The 23,839-nt window shown below is 42.9% G+C and overlaps 1 protein-coding gene across 1 annotated transcript in view; it reads left to right on the top strand.

Annotated features, from left to right (window-relative positions):
* Positions 1-5,290: 5,290 nt before the first annotated feature.
* Positions 5,291-23,839, top strand: part of TMC7 (transmembrane channel-like 7) — a 58,787-nt gene continuing 40,238 nt past the window's right edge. Inside the window, exons 1-3 of the mRNA XM_006875970.1 lie at positions 5,291-5,528; positions 13,307-13,455; positions 22,460-22,627. Coding sequence (XP_006876032.1) covers positions 13,326-13,455; positions 22,460-22,627 — 298 coding nt within the window. The 5' untranslated portion in view covers positions 5,291-5,528; positions 13,307-13,325. The remainder of the gene's footprint in view (positions 5,529-13,306; positions 13,456-22,459; positions 22,628-23,839) is intronic.

Genomic DNA, 23,839 nt, shown 5'->3' with positions numbered 1-23,839 from the left:
ACCCTGTATAGGGTTTTCGAGGAACAGCTTGTGAGCTTGAACCGCTGACCTTGCAGTTCAAAAGGCTTTGCAGTCTGACGCATTAACCCACAGCACCACACCTATAGACTAGGGATAATAAAAGTAACTTCTTAAAGAATAAGTAGATAATAAAAGTAACTTTACCAGAGAGGAAATGTGGGGATGCCTGTAAATACTTAGAACACCCTGGCTCAGAGTAAATGCTCCAGAAATTCTCTCCAACCAGTTGCCATCAAGCCAATTCCAACTCCTGGTGACCCCCACATGAGTTAGACTAGAACTGCACTCCATAAGGTTTCATTGGCTGAGTTTTAAAAAAAGTCTTTCTTCTGAGGTGCCTTTGGGTGGATTTGAACTTTAGAAACAAAGTGTGTTAACTGTTTATATCATCAGTACCCACTGCTCTTGAACCCCTATAGCAGAGTGGAGCTTCTCTATAGGGTTTCTGAGGTTCTAAATCCTTATGGACACAGACTGTGTCATCTTACTCCCAAGGAGCGGCTGGTGGGTTCAAACTGCTAATCATTTGGTTAAGCCATTGTGCCACCCAGGGACTCCCCATAAATCCTAACAAATATTGCTTAGGTTGTTTGTGACCCCATCTTCTGTATCACCTTGATGAAGTAGATGGTACGTGGACCATTCTTGAGATCAGAAAAATGCAACTAACTAGTGTATGAAGGGCCAGAGCCCAGACTGCAGCTTTAGCCCTCAGTTTCTGACCTCACAGTAGCTGAATATTCATTAAGCCACTGTTTCTCCATTCTCTAAGGCCTTTGTTTCTCGTTAATAAAAGTTCTTTGTTTCCAGATGGAGGAAGTGGTCCTGGGACTTTCTAGGCTAAGACAGTAGCTTCCACAGAGCAGCCCCTACCCCATCTCCTAAATTTCTCTTAGGCATTAGCTGTTTCTAATGGGAGTGTGTCATACCCTCAGGGTGGGTTGGACTGGGGAGAAGAGGTTGAGTGAGGCTCTAGCAGGCAGGCACATGGGACCAGCAGGGTCCTGTCGTGTGTCTGTGTGTCATCTGCTGTGGGCAGCTGGCTCAAGTGTCTGAACATGCCTAACAGAGAGGCAGTGATTTTAATAAGTCACCATCTGACTCTAGTTCCCCAGTGGCGGTCCCTCCCTCCAGTCCTCCCTTTTCCCCTGGGTTGGGTTTCAGGCCCCAAGGGAAAAACCTCCTGAGTACAAAGGTGCCGAGAGACCAAAAAAAATGACCAGAGCTCATTTTGCGAGCTCTGAGAGACATTAGTTCATTATAGAAAAGAGAATAAAAACGGAATTTACCTACCAAGGGCACAACAGCAGTGTCCAGTGGTAGCCAGCTGGATCATGTTTTACCACAGGAGGTGGGGTGGCTAGTGTCTTTTTATATCACAAACTTAGGGCAGTTTGAGTGGTAAGCAGACTGGGAAAAAGTAGGAAAATCACAAGGTACCCTGCTGTCTGTCCCCTCCTAGAGAACAAAGAGTGGGAGGAGGGGGCTCCTTCCTAGCATCTGCATAAGTAAAGCAGGAGAACTGGAGAGCCAGAGCGGGAGGGAGCTGGCTGTCCCTTCCAAGATTGCAGGAGCTGGGGGAGGGCCTGGAGATACAGTTGTGGGGCGACCTTGGTGTGGTCATTTGTGAGTGTTCAATCTGTGTCCCTACACCCGGTAGCTCTGTTCTAGGGGAGAAAAGACCCCAGATTAAAATGTATTTGATGTTGTTAAGTGTCAGTGAGTTGGCTCCCCTACCAGTAGCAGCAGGAACCCATTAAAGACTTTTCTCATCTGTAAAATGGGGAGAATAAGAGGACCCACCAGCTTCAGTGCTTATGAATGTCTGTGGTCAGTCAGCTAGGGGTTGGTTGGCTGTAGGCTGCTCTGGGATGTTCTCTGTTGAAGCATTCATCCCTGCTCTCAGCTCCAGCAAGTTAACTCAGGCTTGTTCACAGCTACAGCTGGGTTCCAGGAGAGGAGCAGAGCCTGCAAGAACCACATTCTCTTGGTCTAAGCAGATCACATGACCAGCCCAGATTCCATAAATACCTGTAAAGCTCTTGACACAGAGTCTGGCACATCAGAAATGCTCAATCAGTGCTATTACTGCCGTTGTTGTTGTTGTTGCTGTGTTATCTGCATTGCACTGTATGGTTTTCAAAGTTTTTTCCCATACTGCATCATACCCGACACAATGTGAAGGTTATTAAAGCAAACATTAGCCCATTTGACAAATGCAGAAGAGTTTAGATAGCTTGCCTGAGGATATACATTTAGCTAGTGCCTGCAGCTGTTAGAAATGAATTCAGATGTCACACAAAAGACACTGGGTGAGACTAAATTACCTTGGCAAAGCACAATTAACTCCTGCAAGAGGGTACGTGTGAATAGCCATACGGGAACAGGCCAGCGAGCATAGTGTCCACTTGGGTATTTAATCCCTGATGCAAGTTTTTTTTTTTTTTTTTAAGTTTTTATTGTGAATTATGTGTTAGTTTACATGGGTGAACATTATCTTTACATTCATCCTATTGTATTTTGTTTACAATGATCACAATCCCCTGCATGCATCATCAAACACCCAAAGGGTACAGCCTACACTCCTGCTCCCCACCCACCCCACCACCACCACCCCTACCGGCAGCCAGCACACAACCCCTCTCCCTCCCTGAGTCCAGAGTCCCCAGCCGGTCCCCCTGTACACATCATCATCTCTGCCTCCATCCCTAGTGTCACTGCCTCTCTGGACAGGGTCTCACACTTCGCTTTTCTCTCTTGATGGTTCCAGGGATCTCCCCTCCTGGACTGCAAAATCAGCCGCTCCCCTCCTTTTGTTGCCAAACATTTACATTTACCTTTCCAACACTCACTGTCAGACCTGATAGCATTCATTCCCTATTGAACCACAGAGTCCTTTCTCCCTCAACTTTTATCAACACCATCCAGACAGAATGGAAACAATTCAGTGGAGGTTCTACCTTTCCCTGTATCCTCTGGAGCTAGGTTCCCTATTGAAAGCTTGTAAGCCAGTCACTTCTTGCCTTTGTAGTCTCTGCATTTTGGGTACCCAATGTCTAAGTTCCCCCTCCCGGTGGACCCTGTGTACCAAGGGGGGGTGGGAATGATCCTCACTGTAGAGATTTGTCGGCTCCTTTGTCATACTGCATCCACAAGCATAGGTCAAGTTCATCCACTTATAGTGGGTTACTCCTTTTTTTCCCCTCTTCTTTCTTCCTCTAGTCAGTTGTGTTCTGATCTTCCAGGCATTGATGCCAGGTCAAATGGGTACTATCTGCAAGTGTGGGTGTTCTTGTGCATCCCCCTCACTTTATATCAGCTGGATGCTTCACACTCCGTTCTAGTCCTCTGGGGCCATGTCCTTGCCCCTGGGCCCAGGAGTCCCCAGGTCTCATCATACTGCTGGCTCAATCCAGGTTAACAGGAGTCTATTGAATGTGGTCGGATTTAGTTCACAACTTCATTGCTGTTTTTCTCCCGCTTCTTCTTATCGGTGACCAACGTGTTCAGCAGCAGGACCATATGCCTGCTAGTGTACTCCATCTGAGTTTCAGTCTTGGAAAGGGGGTTTGCCTTGAGGGGACCTGAGTGACCACTTGTTTTGATGGCTCCCTGGGGAACACCTTGCTTGTTCTTGTAGTACTTAATTGGATTGCTGTTATTTTTGTTATTTTTCCTGTTGGGCTTTCTTTCAAGAAGTATCTTCTGTTCTTCTAGCTGCTCCAGCCTAGTCTGCTTGTCCTTTTAAGTGGCAGTGCCCCACCTCAGATGATTCTGGATGAGGATCAGGATTCCACCTATGGTCTTGTGCAATGCAAAGTCTCCGTAGGGAGCCTCCTTCACTGGGCACGTTCTAGCCCCATTTTAGTTATTCCAAACAGTTATAGGCTGAAGACAGACTTACAAGCTTTTTCTGGTGATGTTTCTGGCTATTCCTCTTTCTCCTCTTCAAGTGTCTATTTTATAATAGTAGGCAAAGGAAACCAAGATTCAAAAGACAGCCAAGCATTTTAACATCATTTCCCCACTTTTACCCATTCAAACCATGCATCAATCTTTGTATCCATGAGCCCTGTTGTTCCACGTTTGTGCTTACATCGGTATTTACCTCTGCCCTATTTAGCCCATGTAAACCTGCCTAGCTATTCTCCCATCTGCCTTATTTTTCCATTCGTATGCCCCCTCCCAGCACCCAAACTATCCTGGGTCTATTCCATACCCTGTGCTCCAACTTCCCCTTCCTCCCCCTCACCCCACCCCCTACAGCCTGGTAACCAACAACAAATTGAAAATAAAAAAATAAAAGAGAAATTTCCTCCTCCCCTTGTTAGTGTGAGCGCTTTTTCTTAATCTTTTACAATAATGGATCTATGCCGTATTTCTCCTTTCGTGACTGACTGATTTCACTCAGCATAATGTCCTCAAGATTCATCCATGGTATGCGGTGGCTTGCTGCTTCCTTGTTATTCTTCAGGGTAAGATAATATTCCATTGTGTGTATGTACCAAAGTTTGTTTATCCATTCTTCCATAGATGGGCACTTAGGCTGTCTCCATCTTTTTGCTATTGCAAATATGAACATTGGTGTGCATAGATCTACTTGCCTGACACAAGTCTTAAGGCTGTGTCTTACCCCATTGGCTAGGGCTTTAACCACACAATCTTTTCCCTTACCTGGTTGGCTAGTTTAAAGGCACACATTCCCATTTCAGGAAATAGTAAAAAGTAGAAGAAAGGTCATACAGTCTCTACTCACTTCAGGAAATAGTAAAAGGAAAAGAAAGATCATAAAGTCTTTGCTCACTTGGGGAAGTATTCAAAGAAAAAGAGATCATAAGGTCTTTACTCACTTTAGGAAGTAGTCAAAGGAAAAGAGAGATCATGAAGTCTTTACGCACTTCAGGAAGCAGTCAAAAAAAAGAAAGGTCACTCGAATACAATAAACAGAATTATAATAATTTTTGGAGAAAAGATATTCATTCCCACACAGCCCAACTGGAGAATTCAAATATCATATAACTTAAAAGCATCTTTACAAACACATTTGCAGAAAGTGGACCCATTCATGGGTAATACCATTATGTATTGAGCAGCATTAAATAAAATGTGCAATTAAGATCCAAATGCTTTTGTCCATGGCCAAGGCTCCTGATAATCTGCAAGGTTCAGTTATGGTCTCTGAGACCCAGGTCTCTTGTACATGATTTGTTTTTTGGTTCCCAAGCTTAATGGAGTGAGTAATGGTCTTCTTTGTCTTATCTAGAGAGCCTCTCTGTGGACTCCAGTTGCATCTGTTCTCCACCTGTGAACTTCCTTCAAGAACTGCCAAGCTACCAGTCCATTGCACGCAGAAGGACTACCATCCTTTCTCGAGACAAGCAAAGTGGCATTTTGCTGAAGCCAACAGACTCTTACCAGGCCCCGCTAGAGGGAGAAATACCAGGAAACCTCAGCAGCCAGTCCATTCGAAAGTATGCACTGAACATCTCAGAGAAGCGGAGACTGAGGTTAGTTCAATAACCACAGAAAACTGGATGGTGTATGTTTTGGCCAGAGGTGCATTTTCTGAAGCACTTACCTAAGCTGCTATGATAAAGAAACCCGAATATGTAATAGTGAACACATTCGAAGTTGGTTTTTTGCTCACATCAAAATTCTAGGTTCAGGTCTGTGGAGGTCTCTGCAATCATTCAGAAAAGCCAGATGCCGCGGTACCGTCATCTGTGGCTCTGAACACCTCCCCCTGCCCGCCCAACCCCTAGATTCTCACTGTTACCTGCATCCAGTGCATCGAGCCAGTGGAGGAGTGGTTACAACAGTTATCTGTGTTGTTGTCATTGTTGTTAGGTGCCATGGAGTCAGTTCCGACTCATAGAGACCTTGTGCACAATAGAATGAAACTGCCCAGTCCTGAGGCATTTTCACAATCATTACGCTTGAACCCATGGCTGGTGCCATTGTGCCAATCCATCTCGTAGGGAATCACCCTCTTTTTTGCTGACTCTCCTCTTTACCAAACATGATGTTCTTCTCCAGGGACTGGTCCCTCCAGATAACAGGTCTGAAATATGACAGACGAAGTCTCACCATCCTGGCTCCTAAGGAACGCTCCAACTGTACTTCTTCCAACACAAATTTATTTGCTCTTCTAACAGTCCATAGTACTTATATTCTTCTCCAACACTGTAACTCAAATACATCAATTCTTTTACAGTCTTTCTTATTCATTGTCCAACTTTCACATGCATATGAGACTACTGAAAATACCATGGCTTGGTTCAGGTGTACCTTAGTCCTCAAACTTTGCTCTTGAACACTTTAAAGGCGACTTGTGCAGCAGATTTGTCTAATACAATACATTGTTTGATTTGAGGTTGTTAATGAATTTTTCTCCAATCCTAATACCATGTTCTTTTTCATAGAATCCAGATTCTTGGATTATTTGCTCAGCATACAGATTGATTACGTACGCATGACTTTGGCACATACCTTTCTGATTTTAAACCATTTAGTACCCTCTTGTTCTGTTTGAATGACTGCCTCTTGGTTATGTACAGGTTCATCATGAGCACAATTAAGTGTTCTAGAATACTCATTCTTCCCAATGTTATCCATAACTTCATGATCCACACTTGTGCATTGTCATTAAAACTCAAATAAACATCTTTCTGGTATTCTCTGCTTTCAGCCAAGATCTATCTGATGTCAGCAATGACATCCCTAGTTCCACATCCTTATCTGAGTCTCACTTGAATTTCTGGCAGTTCTCTATTGATGTACTTTTGTACAGGAATATATAATAATTTAAACAACCAAAGCACACATTTTAATTTAATTTAAAATAATTTAAACAACGAGAAGGCAAGCCTGCCTCCTGGTTGCCAGCACCCAATCCCTCTCTTCCCATGAATTTAGAGTCCTCAGCTGCTCCCTCTCTCCATGTCCTCATCTCTGCCTGCATCTCTGGTGTTGCTGTTTCTCCTGATGGGGTCCCGCATTCTGCTTGTGCTCCTCTGCCTTGATGAGCCTAGGGTCTGTTGATGTACTTTTGTAATTGTTATTGAATTATCTTCAGCAAAATTTTGCTTTTGTGTGGTACTAATGATACTGTCTGATGATTTCCGCTTTCTGTTGGGTCACCTCCCTTTGTTTGGATTGGGTACAAATATGAATCTCTTCCAATTCATTGTCCAGGTAGCTGTCTTCCAAATTTCTTGGCATAGATGAGTAGGTGCCTCCAGTGCTGCATCACTTTGTTGAAAGATTCACTTTGTATTCTGTCAGTTCCTGGAGCCTTTTTTTTTCACCAATGCCTTCAGTGCAGCTTGAACTTTCTCCAGTACAATCAGTCGGGTTTTGATCATGTACTGAGTCTTGAAATGGTTGAACATCGACCATTTCTTTTTGGTTCAATGACTCTGTATTTCTTCCATCTTCTTTTAATACTTTCTGCATCATTCAGTATTTTGCCCATGAAATCCTTCAGTATTGCAAATCGAGGCTTCAGTTCTTTCAGCTCGAGAAATGTTGATCATGTTCCTACCTTTTAGGTTTGTCTAACTTCAGAGCTTTGTACATTTCATTATGATACTTGACTTTGTCTTCTCGAGGTGCCCTTTGAACTTTTTTGTTCAACTATTTGACTTCCTCATTTATTCCATTTACTTTAGCATCTCTATGCTGAAGAACAAATTTTAGTCTCTTCTGACATTCATTTTGGTCTTTTCTTTCTTTCCTATCTTTTTAATGCCCTTTTGCTTTTCTTACTATATGATGTTCTTGATGTTATTCCACAACTCTTCTGGTCTTCAGTCATTATGGTTTGATGCATCGAATCTGTTATTGAGATGGTTCTAAATTCAGGTAGAATATGTTCAAAGTCATAGTTTCACTCTCATGGATTTGTTTTCATTTTCTTCAGCTTCAGCCTGAACTTGAATAGGAACAATTGATGGTCTGTTCCACAGTCTGGCCCTGGCCTTGTTTTGACTGATGATGTGGAACATCTCCACTGTCTCTTTCCACAGATGTAGTCAGTTTGATTCCTGTGCATTCCATCTAGTGAGGTCATATATATAGTTGCTGTTTATGTTGTTTAAAAAAGGTATTTGAAATAAAGAAGTCATTGGTCTTGCAAAATTCTAACATGTGATCTCCAGCATCATTCATCATTTCTGTCATCAAGGCCATATGTTCCAACTGCTGATCCTTCCTCTTTGTTTCCTACCTTTGCATTCCAATCACCAGTAATTATCAATACATCTTTTTTTTTTTAATGTTTTATTGTGAATTATATGATAGTTTACATGGGAGAACTTTAGTTTTACCGTCATTCCATCGTATATCATCTCATTGCCATGGTTCCAATCCCCTCCATGCATCATCAACCACCCAAAGGGTATATCCCAGAAACCCGCCCCCTACACTTCACCCTCCTTCCCCCCCAGTTTTCGGCCCACAGTCCCTTTCCCTCTCTGGGTCCAGAGTCCCCAGTCACTTCATCACTCCACGTCATCATCTCTGTCTCTGTCTCAGGCATCTGTTTCCCTGGGTAGGGTCTCGCTCTCGGCTCTTCTCCGTTGATGGTCCCAGAGGTCTCCGCTCCTATCCTGGAGAATTAATCACTCCCTTCCTTGTTACAAAACTTCTACCTTTGCATTTCCAATCCTCATAGTCCGTCCTGATAAGCATTATTCACTACAGTATCACGAGTTACCCATCTGTATCTCCTTTCACCAGCTTCGCCCAGACAGATTGAATAGTACCTTCTGGAGATTCTGCCTTCCGCCATGCTCCCTAGCACCAGATTCCCTCTTGATAGCTTGTAAGCCAGTCACTTCTTGCCTTTGTAGTCCCCCCCTCCCCATTTGAGTATCCAATGTCCAAGCTGCCCTTCTCCGTCCACTCTGTGTGTGTCGGGGGTGTGTGAATGTTTCTTGCTGTGAGGATTTGTTCCCTCTTTTGAGTCACTGCTCCATAGGTATAGGTCATCAATACATCTTGATTGTATGTTTGAACAATTTTAGATTGAAGAAGGTGGTGATTGTTCCAACTTACAGAGACCCTGTATAGGGTATTCCAAGGAGCTCTGGTAGCATAGTGGTTATGAATCAGGCTGTGAACGGCAAGGTTAGCAGTTTGAAACTACCAGCTTCTCCGCGGGAGAAAGATGACACTTTCTGCTCCCGTAAAGACTTACAGCCTTGGAAACTCTGTACAAGGTCGCTATGAGTTGGAACCGACTCCAAGGCACATAACCACCAACCACAGGGTTTCCCAGGAGCAGCTGGTGAGTTTGAACCACTGACCTTGTAATTCAAACTGACCTTGAGGTCTAGTGTTTATCCTACAGTGCCACAAAGGAGTCTGAAGAAGTTGGTTGTTGTTGTTGTTAGGTGCCATCGAGTCAGTACTGACTCATAGCAACCCTATGCACAGTAGAACAAAACACTGCCTGATCCTGGGCCAACCTCACGATTGTTGCCACACGTGAGTCCATCGATGCTGCCACTTTGCCAATCCATCTCACTGGGGGTCTTCCTCTTTTTATCTGACACTCCACCTTACCAAACATGATATCCTTCTCCAGCAACTGGTCCTTCCTGACAATATGTCCGAAGTATGAGAGACGAAGTTTGGCTATCCTGGTCTCCAAGGAGCACTCTGGTTGTATTTCTTCCAGCACAGATCTGTTGGTAGCATCTTCAATTTCATCATCACTGGTTTTAGTTATGGTGCTTAATAAATCACTTCAAAATGTAGGCCTTTTAGGGGGAAACAATGTTAAGAAGCTTGGCTGTCTTTTCAATCTTGGTTTTCCTGGCATACCATTATAAAATAGACACTAGAGGGGAAGAGAAAGAAATAGCCAGAAATATCACCATAGAAAGCTTGTAAGTCCGTCTTCTGCCTATAACTGAATGGAAAACCTAAAATGAAGGAGGCTTCCTGCTGCCCTCTGTATTACATAAGACCATAGGTGGAATCCTGTACCGCATCCAGAATCTTCTGAGGTGGGACATTTCCACTTGAAAGGACAAGCAGACCAGCCTGGAGTAGCTAGAAGAACAGAAGATACTTCTTGAAAGAAAGACCGACAGGAAAAATACAAAACAGTAACAGCAGTCTGACATTACTACAAGAACAAGCAAGTTGCTCACCCAGGAGACATCAAGGCAAGTGGTAGGGTCCCCTCAGGCCAAACCCCCTTCCAAGACTTAGATTCAATGGGAATACATGAGCAGACATGCGCTCTGATTGGTGACCCCTTATGTCACTGATAAGGGGAAGTGAGGGAAAAACAGCAATGTAAGGGGAAGTGAGGGAAAAACAGCAATGAAGCTGCGAGCTAAGCCCTACAACATTCAATAGACTTCTGTGAACCTGGGTGGAGACCTGGTTGGCCAGCAGTGTGGCAAGACCTGGGGACTCTTGGGCCCAGAGTCAGTGACATAGCCACAGAGGACTAGAGTGGAGAGTGAAGCATCCAGCTGATAAGAAGAGAAGGCATATGCACAAGAACACCCACACTTGCAGATAATACTCACTTGACCTGGCTTCAATGACTGGATGATCAGAGTTCAACTAGAAGAAGAAAGAAGAGGGAAAAACAGTAATCTGATACAATTTGATGAACTTGACCTACACCTATGGATGTAGTAGCTGAAAAGAGGGAACAAATCTTTACAGCAAGGATCCTTCCCACCCCCTCCATACACAGAGTAGACATGGATGGGCAACTGGACATTGGCTACCCAAAATGGGGTAGGGCTACAAAGGCAAGAAGTAATTGGCTTACAAGCTTTTAAAAGGGAGCCTAGATCCAGAGGGCACGGAGGAAGGTAGAATTTCCATTGGGTAGTATCCAATCTGTCTGAGTGGGGCTGATGAAAGGAGATGGGGATAGGACTCTTGTTGTTGTTGTTATGTGCCATGGAGTCAGTTTCGATTCATAGCAACCCTGTACAGGGTTTCCAAGGTTGTACATCTTTACGGAGCAGAAAGCCTCATCTTTGTCCCGCAGAACAGCTGGTAGTTTCGAACTGCTGACCTTGTGGTTCACAGCCCAGGTTGTAACCACTATGCTACCAGAGCTGCTTGGAGTTTTGTGGTACAATAGTGAATAACTGTTATCAAGACTTACTGTGAGGGTTAGAAATGTAGAGGTAGATGTTTTGTAGTTAAAGGAGGGGAGTGATTGACTTTGTAGTCTAGGAGCGGAGGTCCCTGGGACCATCAAGGGAGAAGAGTGATGTGCGGGACCCTACCCAGAGAAGCAGTGACGCCAGAGATAGAGGCAGAGACGATGATGTGGAGAGATGGAGCGGCTGGGGACTTTAGACGCAGAGAGGGAGAGGGGCTGTGTACTGACAACCATGGGGCAGGCTTGCAGGGTATACCCTTTGGTTGGTTGATGATGCATGGAGGGGATTGTAGCCATGGCAATGTTCTTTCATGTAAACTATCACATAAGTCACAATAAAACATTAAAAAAAGAAAAAAATGTAGCTAGTCTGACTGGCTACTACAAGAATAAGTAAGTTGTGCACTGGGAAGCCATAAAGGCAAGCAGTCAAGTCCCTTCAGGACTCAACCCCCTCTAAGACTGAAACTCAAAGGGAACACATGAGCAGGTATGTGAGCTTGCTGGCGACCATACTGGTCCTCTGGTGAGTGGAAGAGGGGGAAAGGCAGCAATGAAGAAATGGGCTGAGTTCAACCACATTTCCACAGACTCCCGTTGACCTGGAGATGAGAGAGAGAAAAGGAAGAGTTAGTTGGTCCGAAGTGTGGTGAGACCTGGGGACACCTGAGCCCATGGACAAGGCCATAGCCACGGAGGGCTAGAGCTGAGATTGAGGCATCCGGCTTATATGAAATGAGGGAAGATCCACAAGAACATCCAAACTTGCAGATAGTACCCATTTGACCTAGGCTTGATGGCTTGATAATCAGAACTCAACTAGAGGAAGATTACCAAAAAAAAAAAAAATTTTTTTTTGATAAAGGAAACAAGGGTAAATTGCTACAATTTGATGAACCTGACCTATACGCATGGAGGTAGTAACTCTAAATACCAACAGAGAGGGGAGGAGTCTTCACATCAAGTATCAATGCTATCCTCTCTGTACACTGGGTAGATAGGGATGGGCAACTTAGGCATTGGCTACTTAAAATGAGGGGACAATAAAGGCATTAAGTGACTGGCTTACAAGGTTTCATGAGGGAGTTTAGTTTAAGAGTATGGGGGGCAAGCAAGAGTCCCCACTAAATAATTTTCATCTTGTCTAGATGTGTCTGGTGAAAAGAGATGGGGATACGAGTCGTAAGATACAATAGTGAATAATTGTTATCATGACTAATTGCGACTGTCACAATTGTAAAGGTAGAAGTTTTGTAATAAAAACAGGAGAGTGGTTAATCTTACAGTCCAGAAACAGAGGACCCTAGGGACCATCAAGGGAGAAGAGCACAAGCAGAATGCGAGACCTTATCCAGAGAAGCAGCAGCAGAGATGGAGGCAGAGATAGGGTCATGGAGATGGGGGGTGGCTGAGGACTCTAGATTCATGGGAAAAGAGGGGCTAAGAGCTAGTGACCAGGAATCAGACTTGCAAAATGATGTGCCCTTCAGAGGTGTAAATTATTATATATGCCTGAGTGTTGTTGTTTTTTAAAAAAAGCTAAACTGAATAGAGAGAAATACTGTTAACTGATGCTACATAGAGGGAATTATAATCATTCTAATGAAGGAAGGTGTATGATTTGTTGAATGTAAAACAGATAATCTGCCCTGTGAACTTTCACTGAATCCACAATAAAAACCTTAAAAATAAAAAAAAAAGGAAAGAAAACCCTATGGATTACAATAGGACATTGCTTCTTGTTGTTGTTGTTGTTGTTAAGTACCGTGGAGTCTGTTCCCACTCAGTAACCCTTCACATACAGGGTTGGAAAAGATCCCTGGGTTCGAGGCACTCAGAATACAGTACAACTCAAACATCCCAGCATTGGTGATGATGATAAAGGATTAAGCAGCTTTGATTTCAATTGTTCATAACAGTTGTCCACTCAACTACAAGTAACGACAGTTAACACCAAGAGGTTAGGAGACAAAGAGGTGCTAGAGGAAACAGAACACAGGGAGCTGCTCTGGGCTGTAGGGAGGGAGGGAAGTCGGGTCTGCTTCCATAGAATCTTGAGTCTGTTTGCTGGGCTAGGATTTTATTTACTGTTGAGGCTTGACGAAGTTGCTGTTGTCTTTGTCATGCTTTGCTTTGATACAGGGACATTCAGGAGACCCAAATGAAGTATTTATCTGAGTGGGACCAGTGGAAACAATACAGCAGCAAGTCTTGGAAGAGATTCCTTGAGAAGGCACACGAGATGACAACCCACCTTGAACTGTGGCGCGAAGACATCCGCAGCATAGAAGGTACTAAGTCTCCTCCACTAGATGGTACATTTAGCGGCTCCTTCAATGAGGAATGGGAGCAATCAATCACAGTCAGGATCTGCAGAACCTGCCTTTTTGTTAACAAGGGAAATAGATAGTTTCCTCACCCTTCCAGGTGTTGCAGAAAACTTAGAATACCATTATGCTCATTGTTTTAAAATTACATTAAAGTTATTGGGGTGATTAGACCTGCCTCTTGTTGTTGTTGTTGTTGTGGAGTCAACTCCAACTCATAGTGACCTTATGTACCATAGAAGGGACAGCTGCGTGGTCCTGTGCCAGCCTCACAATTGTTGACATGTTTGAAGCCATTGTTTCAGCCCATCTTGGTGGGAGGTCTTCCTCTTTTTCACTGACCCTCCACTTTACCAACCATGATGTCCTTCTCCCGGAACTGCTGTCTCCTGATAATGAGAGATGAAGTCTGGCCATCCTGGCTTCCAAGGAGCGCTCTGACTGGACTTTTTCCCAAAGATCTGTTTGTTCTTCTGCAGTCCATGGTATATTGAATATTTTCCACCAGCACCATAACTCAAATACTTCTTTGGTCTTCCTGATTCATTGTTCAGCTTTCACATGTATACATTGTTGTTAAGTATCGTCAAGTCGGTTCTGACTCATAGTGACCCTGTCTAGGGTTTCCAAGGAGCAGCTGGTGAGTTTGAACCACTGACCTTACCATTCAAACTGACCTTGGGGTCGAGTGCTTTATCCCACAGTACCACACCAGGACTCCGTGTATATTTGTCTATTGAAAATATCATATATATGAGTGTATTGAAAATACCATGTACATGAGTCTATGGAAAATACCATGGCTTGGGTCAGATGCACCTCAGTCCTCAAGGTGACATCTTTTGTTTTAACACCTGCCACTAGACCCTAGAAGAACTGATGCATTTGAGTTATGGTGTTGGAGGAGAATATTAAATGTACCATGGACTGCCAAAAGAACAAACAGATCTGTGTTGGAAGAAGTACAGCCAGAGTGCCCCTTGGAAGCTAGGATGGCCTGACTTCGTCTCTCATACTTTGGACATATTATCAGGAGGGATCAGTCCCTAGAGAAGGATATCATGTTTGGTACAGTAGAGGGTCAGAGAAAAAGAGGAAGACCCCCCAACGAGATGGAGTGGCTCAGTGGTGGCTGTGATGGGCTCAGGCATAGCAACGATTGTGCGGTTGGCACAGGACTGACTTGTACATAAGGTTGCTGCTATGAGTCAGTGCTAACTCAATGGCCCCTAACAACAATAACAACACTAGAGCTTGTTGTGTGATGTGCTGATGAAGATGCTTATACTTATTCTATCCCTGGTTTGTTCTTCCTAGAAGGATAACTGTATTGCCACTTACATGTTCTACATTTAGAAACACTATTCTGAAATAAGGTTCATAGGCGTCATCAGACTGTCAGAAGATTCCATAGCACTGAAAATGAGAACAATCCCTTCCCCGTAATGGTGAGGTTTGGGAGTCCGTAGTGGGTGCAAATGGTTAGTACAACTCAGCTGCTCACCAAAAGGTTAGAGGTTTGTGTGTACTCAGAGGTAACCTTGGAAGAAAGGCCTTGGGAAAATCAGCTGTTGAAAATCCTATGAATTTGGAAGTGTTCAACATGCCTGGGTTGCTGAAAATGATTGTTAATTCTGATATGGGTAAGAGATGTACAAAATATCAGAACAATAAATTCAAACATCTAGGATTCTGCATTCAGTTGGCTTCAAACGTTCCCCCATCCCTCTTAAAAGAGACTGGACAGTATCAACAGAGCAGTATCGGGGAAGTAAGACTTAGGACTGCAAACAGCAAAGTAGTGTTCTTAAAGAGGCTTTGACTCCGAACCAAAAGCCTGTAACTGATTTGTTACAGGTTAAAATTAGTGTGTAAGGAATGCATATTGTCATTTTGAATGGTTTTCCTATTTGAACTTACTTGTTCTTGTATTATCTCCCTGCAACTCAATATACTGCTCTCAAAATGGATAAAAGATGGAAATGCTCATGGCATGTTGCAGCATTATAAGCACCAGCCATTCGTCCCACAGTTTTCTCTGCTTATTACAGTGGCCACACAGGACTCCAACACCGTACTCAGAGTTAGGGGGTTTAATAGGGAAGTTATTGTAAGTGCCGTAGAGTCAGTTCTGACTCATAGAGATCCTGTAGAGGATTTCAAGGAGCCACAGGTAGGTTTGAACTTCCAATATTGTAGTTAGCAATCCAGTGCTTATCCTACAGCTCCATACCAAGACACGTTCAGAAATGCTCAACACAGAGTTGTTCTGGTCAGTTGCTGATATATGCCCAAAGCACACCCTACTCCCATAAGCCTGAAGGCACTCGGCTGTAGCTCTGTGGATCAGCAAACCTACCTTCCCCACTTTAGTGCTTGGAAGCAAACTACTCGGCAAGCTTCTTGCCAAAGCCATTTGGTTTTATTTGCTCTGTGGGCTGGGAAATCCACTGCTCTGTCTTGTGCTCTGGTGCTCAGTTCTGCTACTGCTGCTCCTCTCCACTCCTCCGGTGCCACAGCTTTCGGACCCTGAGTCAAAGAGGCTCAATGCACAGGAATCTCAGGATCCAAGGGACCCACTCCACTCCTACCTCTTTCTTCTTGATGGTAGTGAGATCCCTCACTCCTGCTTCTAAGATGCTTTATTTGATACCTATGCTAGAGCTTCAAGTTTTTACAATTATGAGGGTAAGTCAAAAATTATTCACACTCTGGCTGTAGAATTTATTTTATTTTATTTTTTTCCTAGATGGTCAGAATGTGTTGGTTTCAATCCAGCCTGTGATGCCTTTTATATATACATTTTTTTCTTTTGATATATTTTTTAAAGTTTTTATTGTGACTTGAGTGGAGGTTTACAGAATATATTATCAGTTTTACATTAAATAAATCATATTTTGTTTCATTGCAATGATTACAATCCCCTCCATGTACCATCAGTCAACAGTATTTACCTCTGTTCCTTTTCTTTTCTTTTTGATGTACACAGACAAAATAGAAAATACATGTTCATTTAACTGTCCAAAGGAGCACACTTTGCAAGCCAGCCTCCTGCCCACAGGCACACAGCCTTTCTCAGTCCATGGCCTGAAAGTTCTCAGCTGCCCTATCTCTCTGTGCCACCACCTCTGCCACTGTCTCTGCTGTCACCGATTTTGTGGTTAGGTTCTCATACTCTATTCATGCTCTTCCCTCTTGATGGTCCTAGAGTCCTCTCTTCCTGAAATGTAAAATCAGCTGCTTCCCCCATTTTAGTTACACATCTTCTACATTTACAGTTGTGACTATCGCAATTAGTCCTGAAACAATTACACACAAATGAATCGTAAAACCCTATCACCATCCTCCTCCACCCCTTTCATTAGACCCATCTTGAAAAGAGGAAAACTATTCAGTGGGAATTCTATCTTACCCTCCTCAGAAACTAAGCACACTTATGGAAGCTTGTAAGCCAGCCACTTTGTTACTTTATAGCCCCCATTTTTGATAGGCAATATCTAAGCTTGTTCCTTGATATCAAGAGTCCTTCCCTTTCAGTTGGAATTTTCAGCAACTGCATCCATAAGCAGAGGTCCATTTCATCAAATTATAGCAATTTATGTTTGCTCACAGTGTCAAACTTCTTTATCCTCATCTGGTTGAGTTCCAGTCTGCTATCCATCCAACTTATGTCAAATGGGTACTATCTGCAAGTTTGGGAGTTCCTGCATGTCTCCAGACCAACTGGCCGCTTCCATGCTCAGCTCTAGCCTCCAGTGGCTAGGTCAATGCCCATGTTCTCAGGAGTTCATGTGCCTTCCTAAACTTCAGACTAGCCAGTCCTTCTCTTCTTTCTCTCATCTCAAGGTCAACAGGTGTCAATGGAATGTGGCCAAACTCAGCCCGTATCTTCATTGCTGCATTGTGCCTACTTCCACTCACAAGTAGACCAGGTTACTCATCAGTGAACATACAAGACTGCTCATGTATTCCCTTTGGGTTTCAGTCGTAGAAGAAGTGGGATTACTATGGTGGGCTGACTTCTGTTTGCTTGATGGTTCCAAGGCAAACAGCTTGCTTGATATGTAGAATTTATTTTAACCAACTTTTAGAAAAGACAAATACGTCATTTTTTGACATAATTTCCTTACTTTTCAATACACTTTGTCCATCTGTCACCAAGCTTTTGTATTTTCTTATTAAAAAATGTTTTAGGCAGAGCTGCAAGCCACAAATGCACTGTTATCTTCACTTCTTCATCAGAGGTGACTTGTTGACTTGGAAGGGCTGCTTTCAGGGGGCCAACAGGTAAAAGTCTGATGGAGCAAGATCAGGATTATAGGGAAGATGCTTTAACACCTCAAAGTCAAGTTTTTGCAGAATGTCTACAGTGTGGGCAGAGGTGTGTAGATGTTTATTGTTATGCAGTATCACAAGGCACTTAGGTAGCAGTCCTCTGCATTTAATCTGGTTTAGGCCTCAGCTCTTCATTGAGCATCTCACTGTAATGAGTACTGTTGACTATTGAACCTTTTTCCTGATAGTGTTCCAATACTGACCTTTGAGAATCCCAGAAAACTGTAAGCATCAATTTTCCAGCTGATGGCTGACTTTTTAACTTTTTCTTACCCAGCAACTGAAAACTGAGGATGTGCCCATGCTCTGCCATGTACTTTCATGCTTGTAGTGACGAATCCATGTCTTGTAACCAGTAATGATTTTTCCAAAGAATCTTTTACCTTCCTTCAAGTATTGGTCCAAATTTTGTTTTCAGATGTCCAAACACTTCTGTTCATGCTCTTCCATAAATTGTTTCCATGCCCATCTTGCACAAACTTTTCATAACCCACATCTCTTGTGGATTATTTCATAGTCAGAACCATGGCTGATTTGCCACACAATCCACTGTCACTTGTTTATTAGCCAGAATCATTTCACGTGTATGCTCATTGTTGTCATCAGCTGTGGACATGGGTGGGCATTTACTATAACTGAAGTGTGGATAATTTTTTACTCACTCTTGTACAATTAGTCCCACTAACACCCTATCCTTATCTTCTCCTACCTTCTCTTACCTAGACCCAGCAGGGCAGAAATCCTTGGTTCCCACCAAAGGTTTATAGACAGACAACTCCATGGAACACTGGGGTTGCCATGAGATAGATTCAACACATCAGATTTGTTTTTATAAATACACACAGAAAGTTGGAGTTGTACCAAGGTATAAAATTAGAAGAAGAAAAAAACCAAAATCATCTGGATCATGTAGCAGAATAGAGACAAAATGCCTCTTAAGATTACATATTTTCTATGAATAAGGGGGCGGTCCCTGTTGTTAGGTACCATCGAGTCAGTACCAACCCATAGCGACCTTATGCACAACAGAATGAAATACTGCCTGATCCTGGGCCAACCTCACTACTGTTGCCACTGATGCTGCCACTTGGCCAGTCGATCTCGCTGGGGGTCTTCCTCTTTTTCTCTGACCCTCCACTTTACCAAACATGATATCCTTCTCCAGTGACTGGTCCCTCCTGACAATATGTCCAAAGTATGAGAGACGAAGTTTGACCATCCTGGCCTCCAAGGAGCACTCTGGATGCACTTCTTCCGAAATGGATCTATTGGTTCTTTTGGCAGCCCATGGCACTTTCAATATTCTCCTCCAACACCATAACTCAAAAGCATCAATTCTTCTATGGTCTTCCTTATTCACTGTCCAGCTTTTGCATGCATATGATGTTATTGAAAATACCATGGCTTGGGTCAGGTGCACCTTAGTCCTCAAGCTGACACCTTTGCTCTTCAACACTTTAAAAAGGTCTTGTGCAGCAGATTTGCCTAACACAATACGTCTTTTGATTTCTTGGCTGCTGCTTCCATGGGTGATGATAGTTGATCCAAGAAGAATGAAGTCCTTGACAACTTCAATCTTTTCTCCGTTGATAAGAATGTTATCTATTGGTCCAGTGATCAGGATTTTTGTTTTCTGGTGTTTTGGAGTCCTGGTGTGGTGCTGTGGGTTAATGTGCCAGACTACAAAGTTGTTTGAACTGCGAGGTCGGCGGTTCAAGCTCACCAGCTTCTCCTCAGAAACCCTATATAGGGTCACTATGGGTCAGAATTGACTTGACAGCACTTAGTGCAAAATAGTTAGTTGCTCAGTTGCTAACCAAAAAGTTGGAGGTTCAAGTCTTCCCCCAGACATCTTAGAAGGCCTGGGCATCTAATTCCAGAAATTAGCCATTGAAAATCTTGTGGGGCACTTATACTCTGACAAAGATGGGATGGGCATGAGTCAGAAAAGAGTCTATGGCAAGTGGTTGTAAGTTGTTGTTCAGTGCCATCAAGTCAGTCTGATACATAGCGACCCTGTATAGGGTTTCTGAGCAGTGGCTGGTAGGTTTGAACTGCCATCCTTTTGGTTAGCAGTCCAGTGCTGATCCTAGAGCACTACACCAGGAAGACTTCTGGTTCTAGGTACTATAAGGCAAAATGAACGTACAGATGATATAATTTATATGATAAAACCAATGAAAGTCAGAACGCATGTATGCAGAAACCTGTCAGAGAAGAAAAAGGCAAATACCTTCCACTAATAAAGATTTGGAGAAAAAATGGTAAGACCGACTACACTCTGTCAAAGGTGAAACACTTGTAGGACCTGGAAAAACAAGCTAGTCTCATCAAGTTCCAGCTCTCACAGGTTTTACTGTATGTCTGAAATACAAAAGACAACCTCTTATAATCAGTATGTGAATTTAGCAAGGTTGCTAAATATAATGTCTATTGTTGTTGTTGTTATGTGCCGTGGATTCGGTTCCAACTCATAGCGACCCTGTACAGTGTTTCTGAGGCTGTAAATCTTTACAGGAGCAGAAAGCCTCATCTTTCTCCCACGGAACAGCTGGTAGTTTCAAACTGCTAACTTTAAGGTTCGCAGCCCGATTCATAATCACTACGCTACCAGAGCTCCTTTGTTGTTGTTGTTAAGTGTGTATATATAAAACCAAATGAATTTCTGTAAATTAACAAATAATTCAAAAATGAAGGTTTAAAATGGAATCCTATTTGGATGTGGTGATAGACAGTAGAACCTTCTTTATTATGTTAATGAGGCCATATGAGTACAGTGTGTGTCCTAAACCTAATCTCTTATTAATTGTGTTGTTGTTAAGTGCACTCCAGTCAGTTCCAACTCATAGAGACCCTGTATAGGGTTTCCGAGGAGCAGCTGGTGAGTTTGAACTGCTGACCTTGTGGTTCACGTCCAGTGCTGATCCTTCAGCACCACACCAGGAGTGCTATGAGTTATAGAAAGAACAAATTAGACACATTTGACACAGATTATATAATTGGGGAAGAACAGATGTCATGTAAGGATTGCAAAGAACCAAGTAATTCCTTGGTCTTCCAAGAATAAAGGAATTAACAAGACCAAAACTTGAGTTAAACTTTGTACTTTCAGAACTGTGACAAAACAGATTTCTATCGTTTAAAGTTAAAAAAAAAAAAGTTAGAAAAATAATCCAATTACAATAGCATCAAGGACATCAAATTTCTAAGACTATTGTGTAATGAAAGATGTATAAGACCTCTACCCAGAAAAATGCCCAGTATTTTATTAAATGTTCTTGAGAAAAATTAAAGTTTGTTGTGATTAAGTGTCGTCAGGTCAGTTCTGACTCATAGTGACCCTGTACAAGGTTTCTAAGGAGCAGCTGATGAGCTTGAACCACTGACCTTGTGGCTCAAAGTGACGTTGTGGCTCAAAGTGACCTGCGCAGTAACCTGAAGCACCAGGACTCCAAGAGTTAAGTATGCCATGTTTATGTAAAGATGCAATGTTGTAAAGATAATCACTTCTTCTCAAGTTGGTCTATACAAGGGGGCTTCCAAAAGTCTGTGGAAAATGAAAGAGGAAGATAATGGAATTTTTCCACCATTTTTTTGAAGCCACCATATACATTTCATGTAATCCCAGTCAGAAACTAAGCAGATTTTATGTATGTGTAAAAATTAATTCCCTGATTCTAAAGATTTATCAAAATGCCAAGAGCCAAGAAGGAAGAAAGACATAGTACCAGATTTCTTGTTGTTAAATGCCATCCAGTTGGTTTCAACTCATAGTGACCCTGTATCAGGTTTCCAAGGAGCGTCTGATGTGTTTGAACTGCTAACCTTGAGGTTAACAGTTCAATCTAGTACTAAATAACAAATCTTACTATAGAAATCTGCTCTACTTAGGGGACTCGGGACTCCTGGTGTGGCTGTGGGAACTGGCTTAATAGCATTTAACAACACTACTTAAGATAGCATGGTACCAAGCAAAGATAGCCGAAAAGACCAGTGGAACCAAATGGAAAGTTCAAGAACAGATTAACAACAAAGGCAATTTTTTGATAAAAGGTATAGCCTCTTCTATAAATAGTGCCTGGTCAACTTGATATATATATATGAAAAGATAGTTTAGTTATGTTTTTCAATTTAATGTTCTTGTTGAGACTGCATGGCAAAGCTCATACCAATTCAACATTATTTACATGTGTACAATTCAGTGACTCGGATTCTGGGCTTTTCTCATTAACGTAAATTCACTGCCCTTTAAAGTTGAAAAGATAAGTATCGAGTCATCTTCGTGCCATTCTCAAGTAACTCTCTTGAGATTGATTTTAGATCTTCATGTAAATGGTTGGAACACTAGTAAATAAGTAGAGCCTTAAAGCCAGGAATCCTGGTGTGGCACTGTGGGTTAATGCACTGGGCTGCAAGGTCATTTTGAACAACTAGGTTGGTGGTTCAAGCTCACCATCTACTCCTTGGAAACCCCAACTCGGAACTGACTTGAAGGCACTTAACTACAACAACAAAAGTCAGCAGTAGGAAAAAATTAAATGTTTTTCTTCAGTCTTCCCACAAAGATTCCTCCAGCCTCAGCTGTCTGTGGCTGATTGAATCTACACTATGTGTCTGGATTTCTTTTTTTCAGGGAAATTTGGCACCAGCATTCAATCCTATTTCTCCTTCCTGCGGTTCCTGGTGCTGCTGAATATGGTGATATTTCTGATCATCTTCATGCTGGTTTTGCTCCCAATCTTCCTCACCAAATACAAGATCACCAACAGCAGCTTCGTGCTCATTCCATCCAAAGACACGGGTGAGTAAGGCCTACTGGACTGGCCTAAGTGAATGCTTCCTTTTCTAAGAATGTTTAAGTCTTGGGCGACAATATTAAGAAGTGGATTTAGCCATGAGATGGGCAGTTCAAACCCACCAGCCGCTCCTCAGAAACCAATGGACAGGGTTATGCTATGGAAACAAGTGATCCTCAAACTCTCACTACTTAGTAGCCTTGTGGTGTATTTCTCACTCTTTGTTCACGTCCACCACAGGCTGGTGGTGACTTGGTTCCATGTTATCTTTGTGCTAGAGCCCAGGCTAATAGAGCCGATAGATAGACCACTGGTAGTCACTATGGCCAAGTAGAAGTCATGGTGGCACAGTGGTTAAAGCACTTGGCTGTGAACCAAAAGGACAGCAGTTTGAAACCACCAGCCACTCCAGGAGAGAAAGATGTGGCAGTCTACTTCCGTAAAGACTTACAGCACTGGGAATCCTGTGAGGGCAGTTCTACTCTGCCCTGTAGGGTCTCTGGGAGTTGGAATCAACTCGATGCAGTGGTTTGGACGGCCAAGGGAGAAAGGGCCGTGACAGATTTGTTCCTAAAGCAACTTACTGGAGATGCTACACACCATATCTGCCATATTATACTGTTCAAAGCAAGGCACATGCCCTCATTAGTTTAGCAGGAAACTTGGGGGAATCCTCAGGGCAGGAAAGTGGAATCTTCTGCAAACATCATAACTCGACCCTAAACCACAAATGTCCCAAACTCATTGCCATCAAGTTGGCTCTGATTCATAGCAACCGTGTATACAGAGTTCAAGTCTATAAGTCTTTATGGGAGCAGAAAGTTTCATTTTTCTCTGGTGGAGACCTGGTGGGTTTGAGTGGTCCACCTGTGGCTAGCAGTGCAGTGCTTGTCCTACAATGCCACCAGAGTTCCTTACATTTACCCCAGGGGCTGTTTATTTCAAGATTTTATCTGTGATAACAATTAGGCTAATCAAAGTTTCCATTTATTGGACACCCCTTTGTGCAGACACCATGCTGGGTGCTGGACCTATGGTTTCTTAGTGCTTTCTCAACATAGACGTTCAGGTTGCATTTGTTCAGCATTTCTGGTTCAGTCATTCCTTAAACATTTATTGAGTGCACTCTGGGTACAGGCTATGTGCTAGGAGTAGACATTTATTGAGTGTCATCTGTATACAGGCTCTGAGTTAGGACTAGACATTTATTGAGTGCC

Source organism: Chrysochloris asiatica, unplaced genomic scaffold (assembly GCF_000296735.1).
Source record: "Chrysochloris asiatica unplaced genomic scaffold, ChrAsi1.0 scaffold00348, whole genome shotgun sequence".
Taxonomy (NCBI): domain Eukaryota; kingdom Metazoa; phylum Chordata; class Mammalia; order Afrosoricida; family Chrysochloridae; genus Chrysochloris; species Chrysochloris asiatica.
Note: the sequence above shows the minus strand (reverse complement) of the source record. Positions and strands in the feature narration are given on the sequence as shown.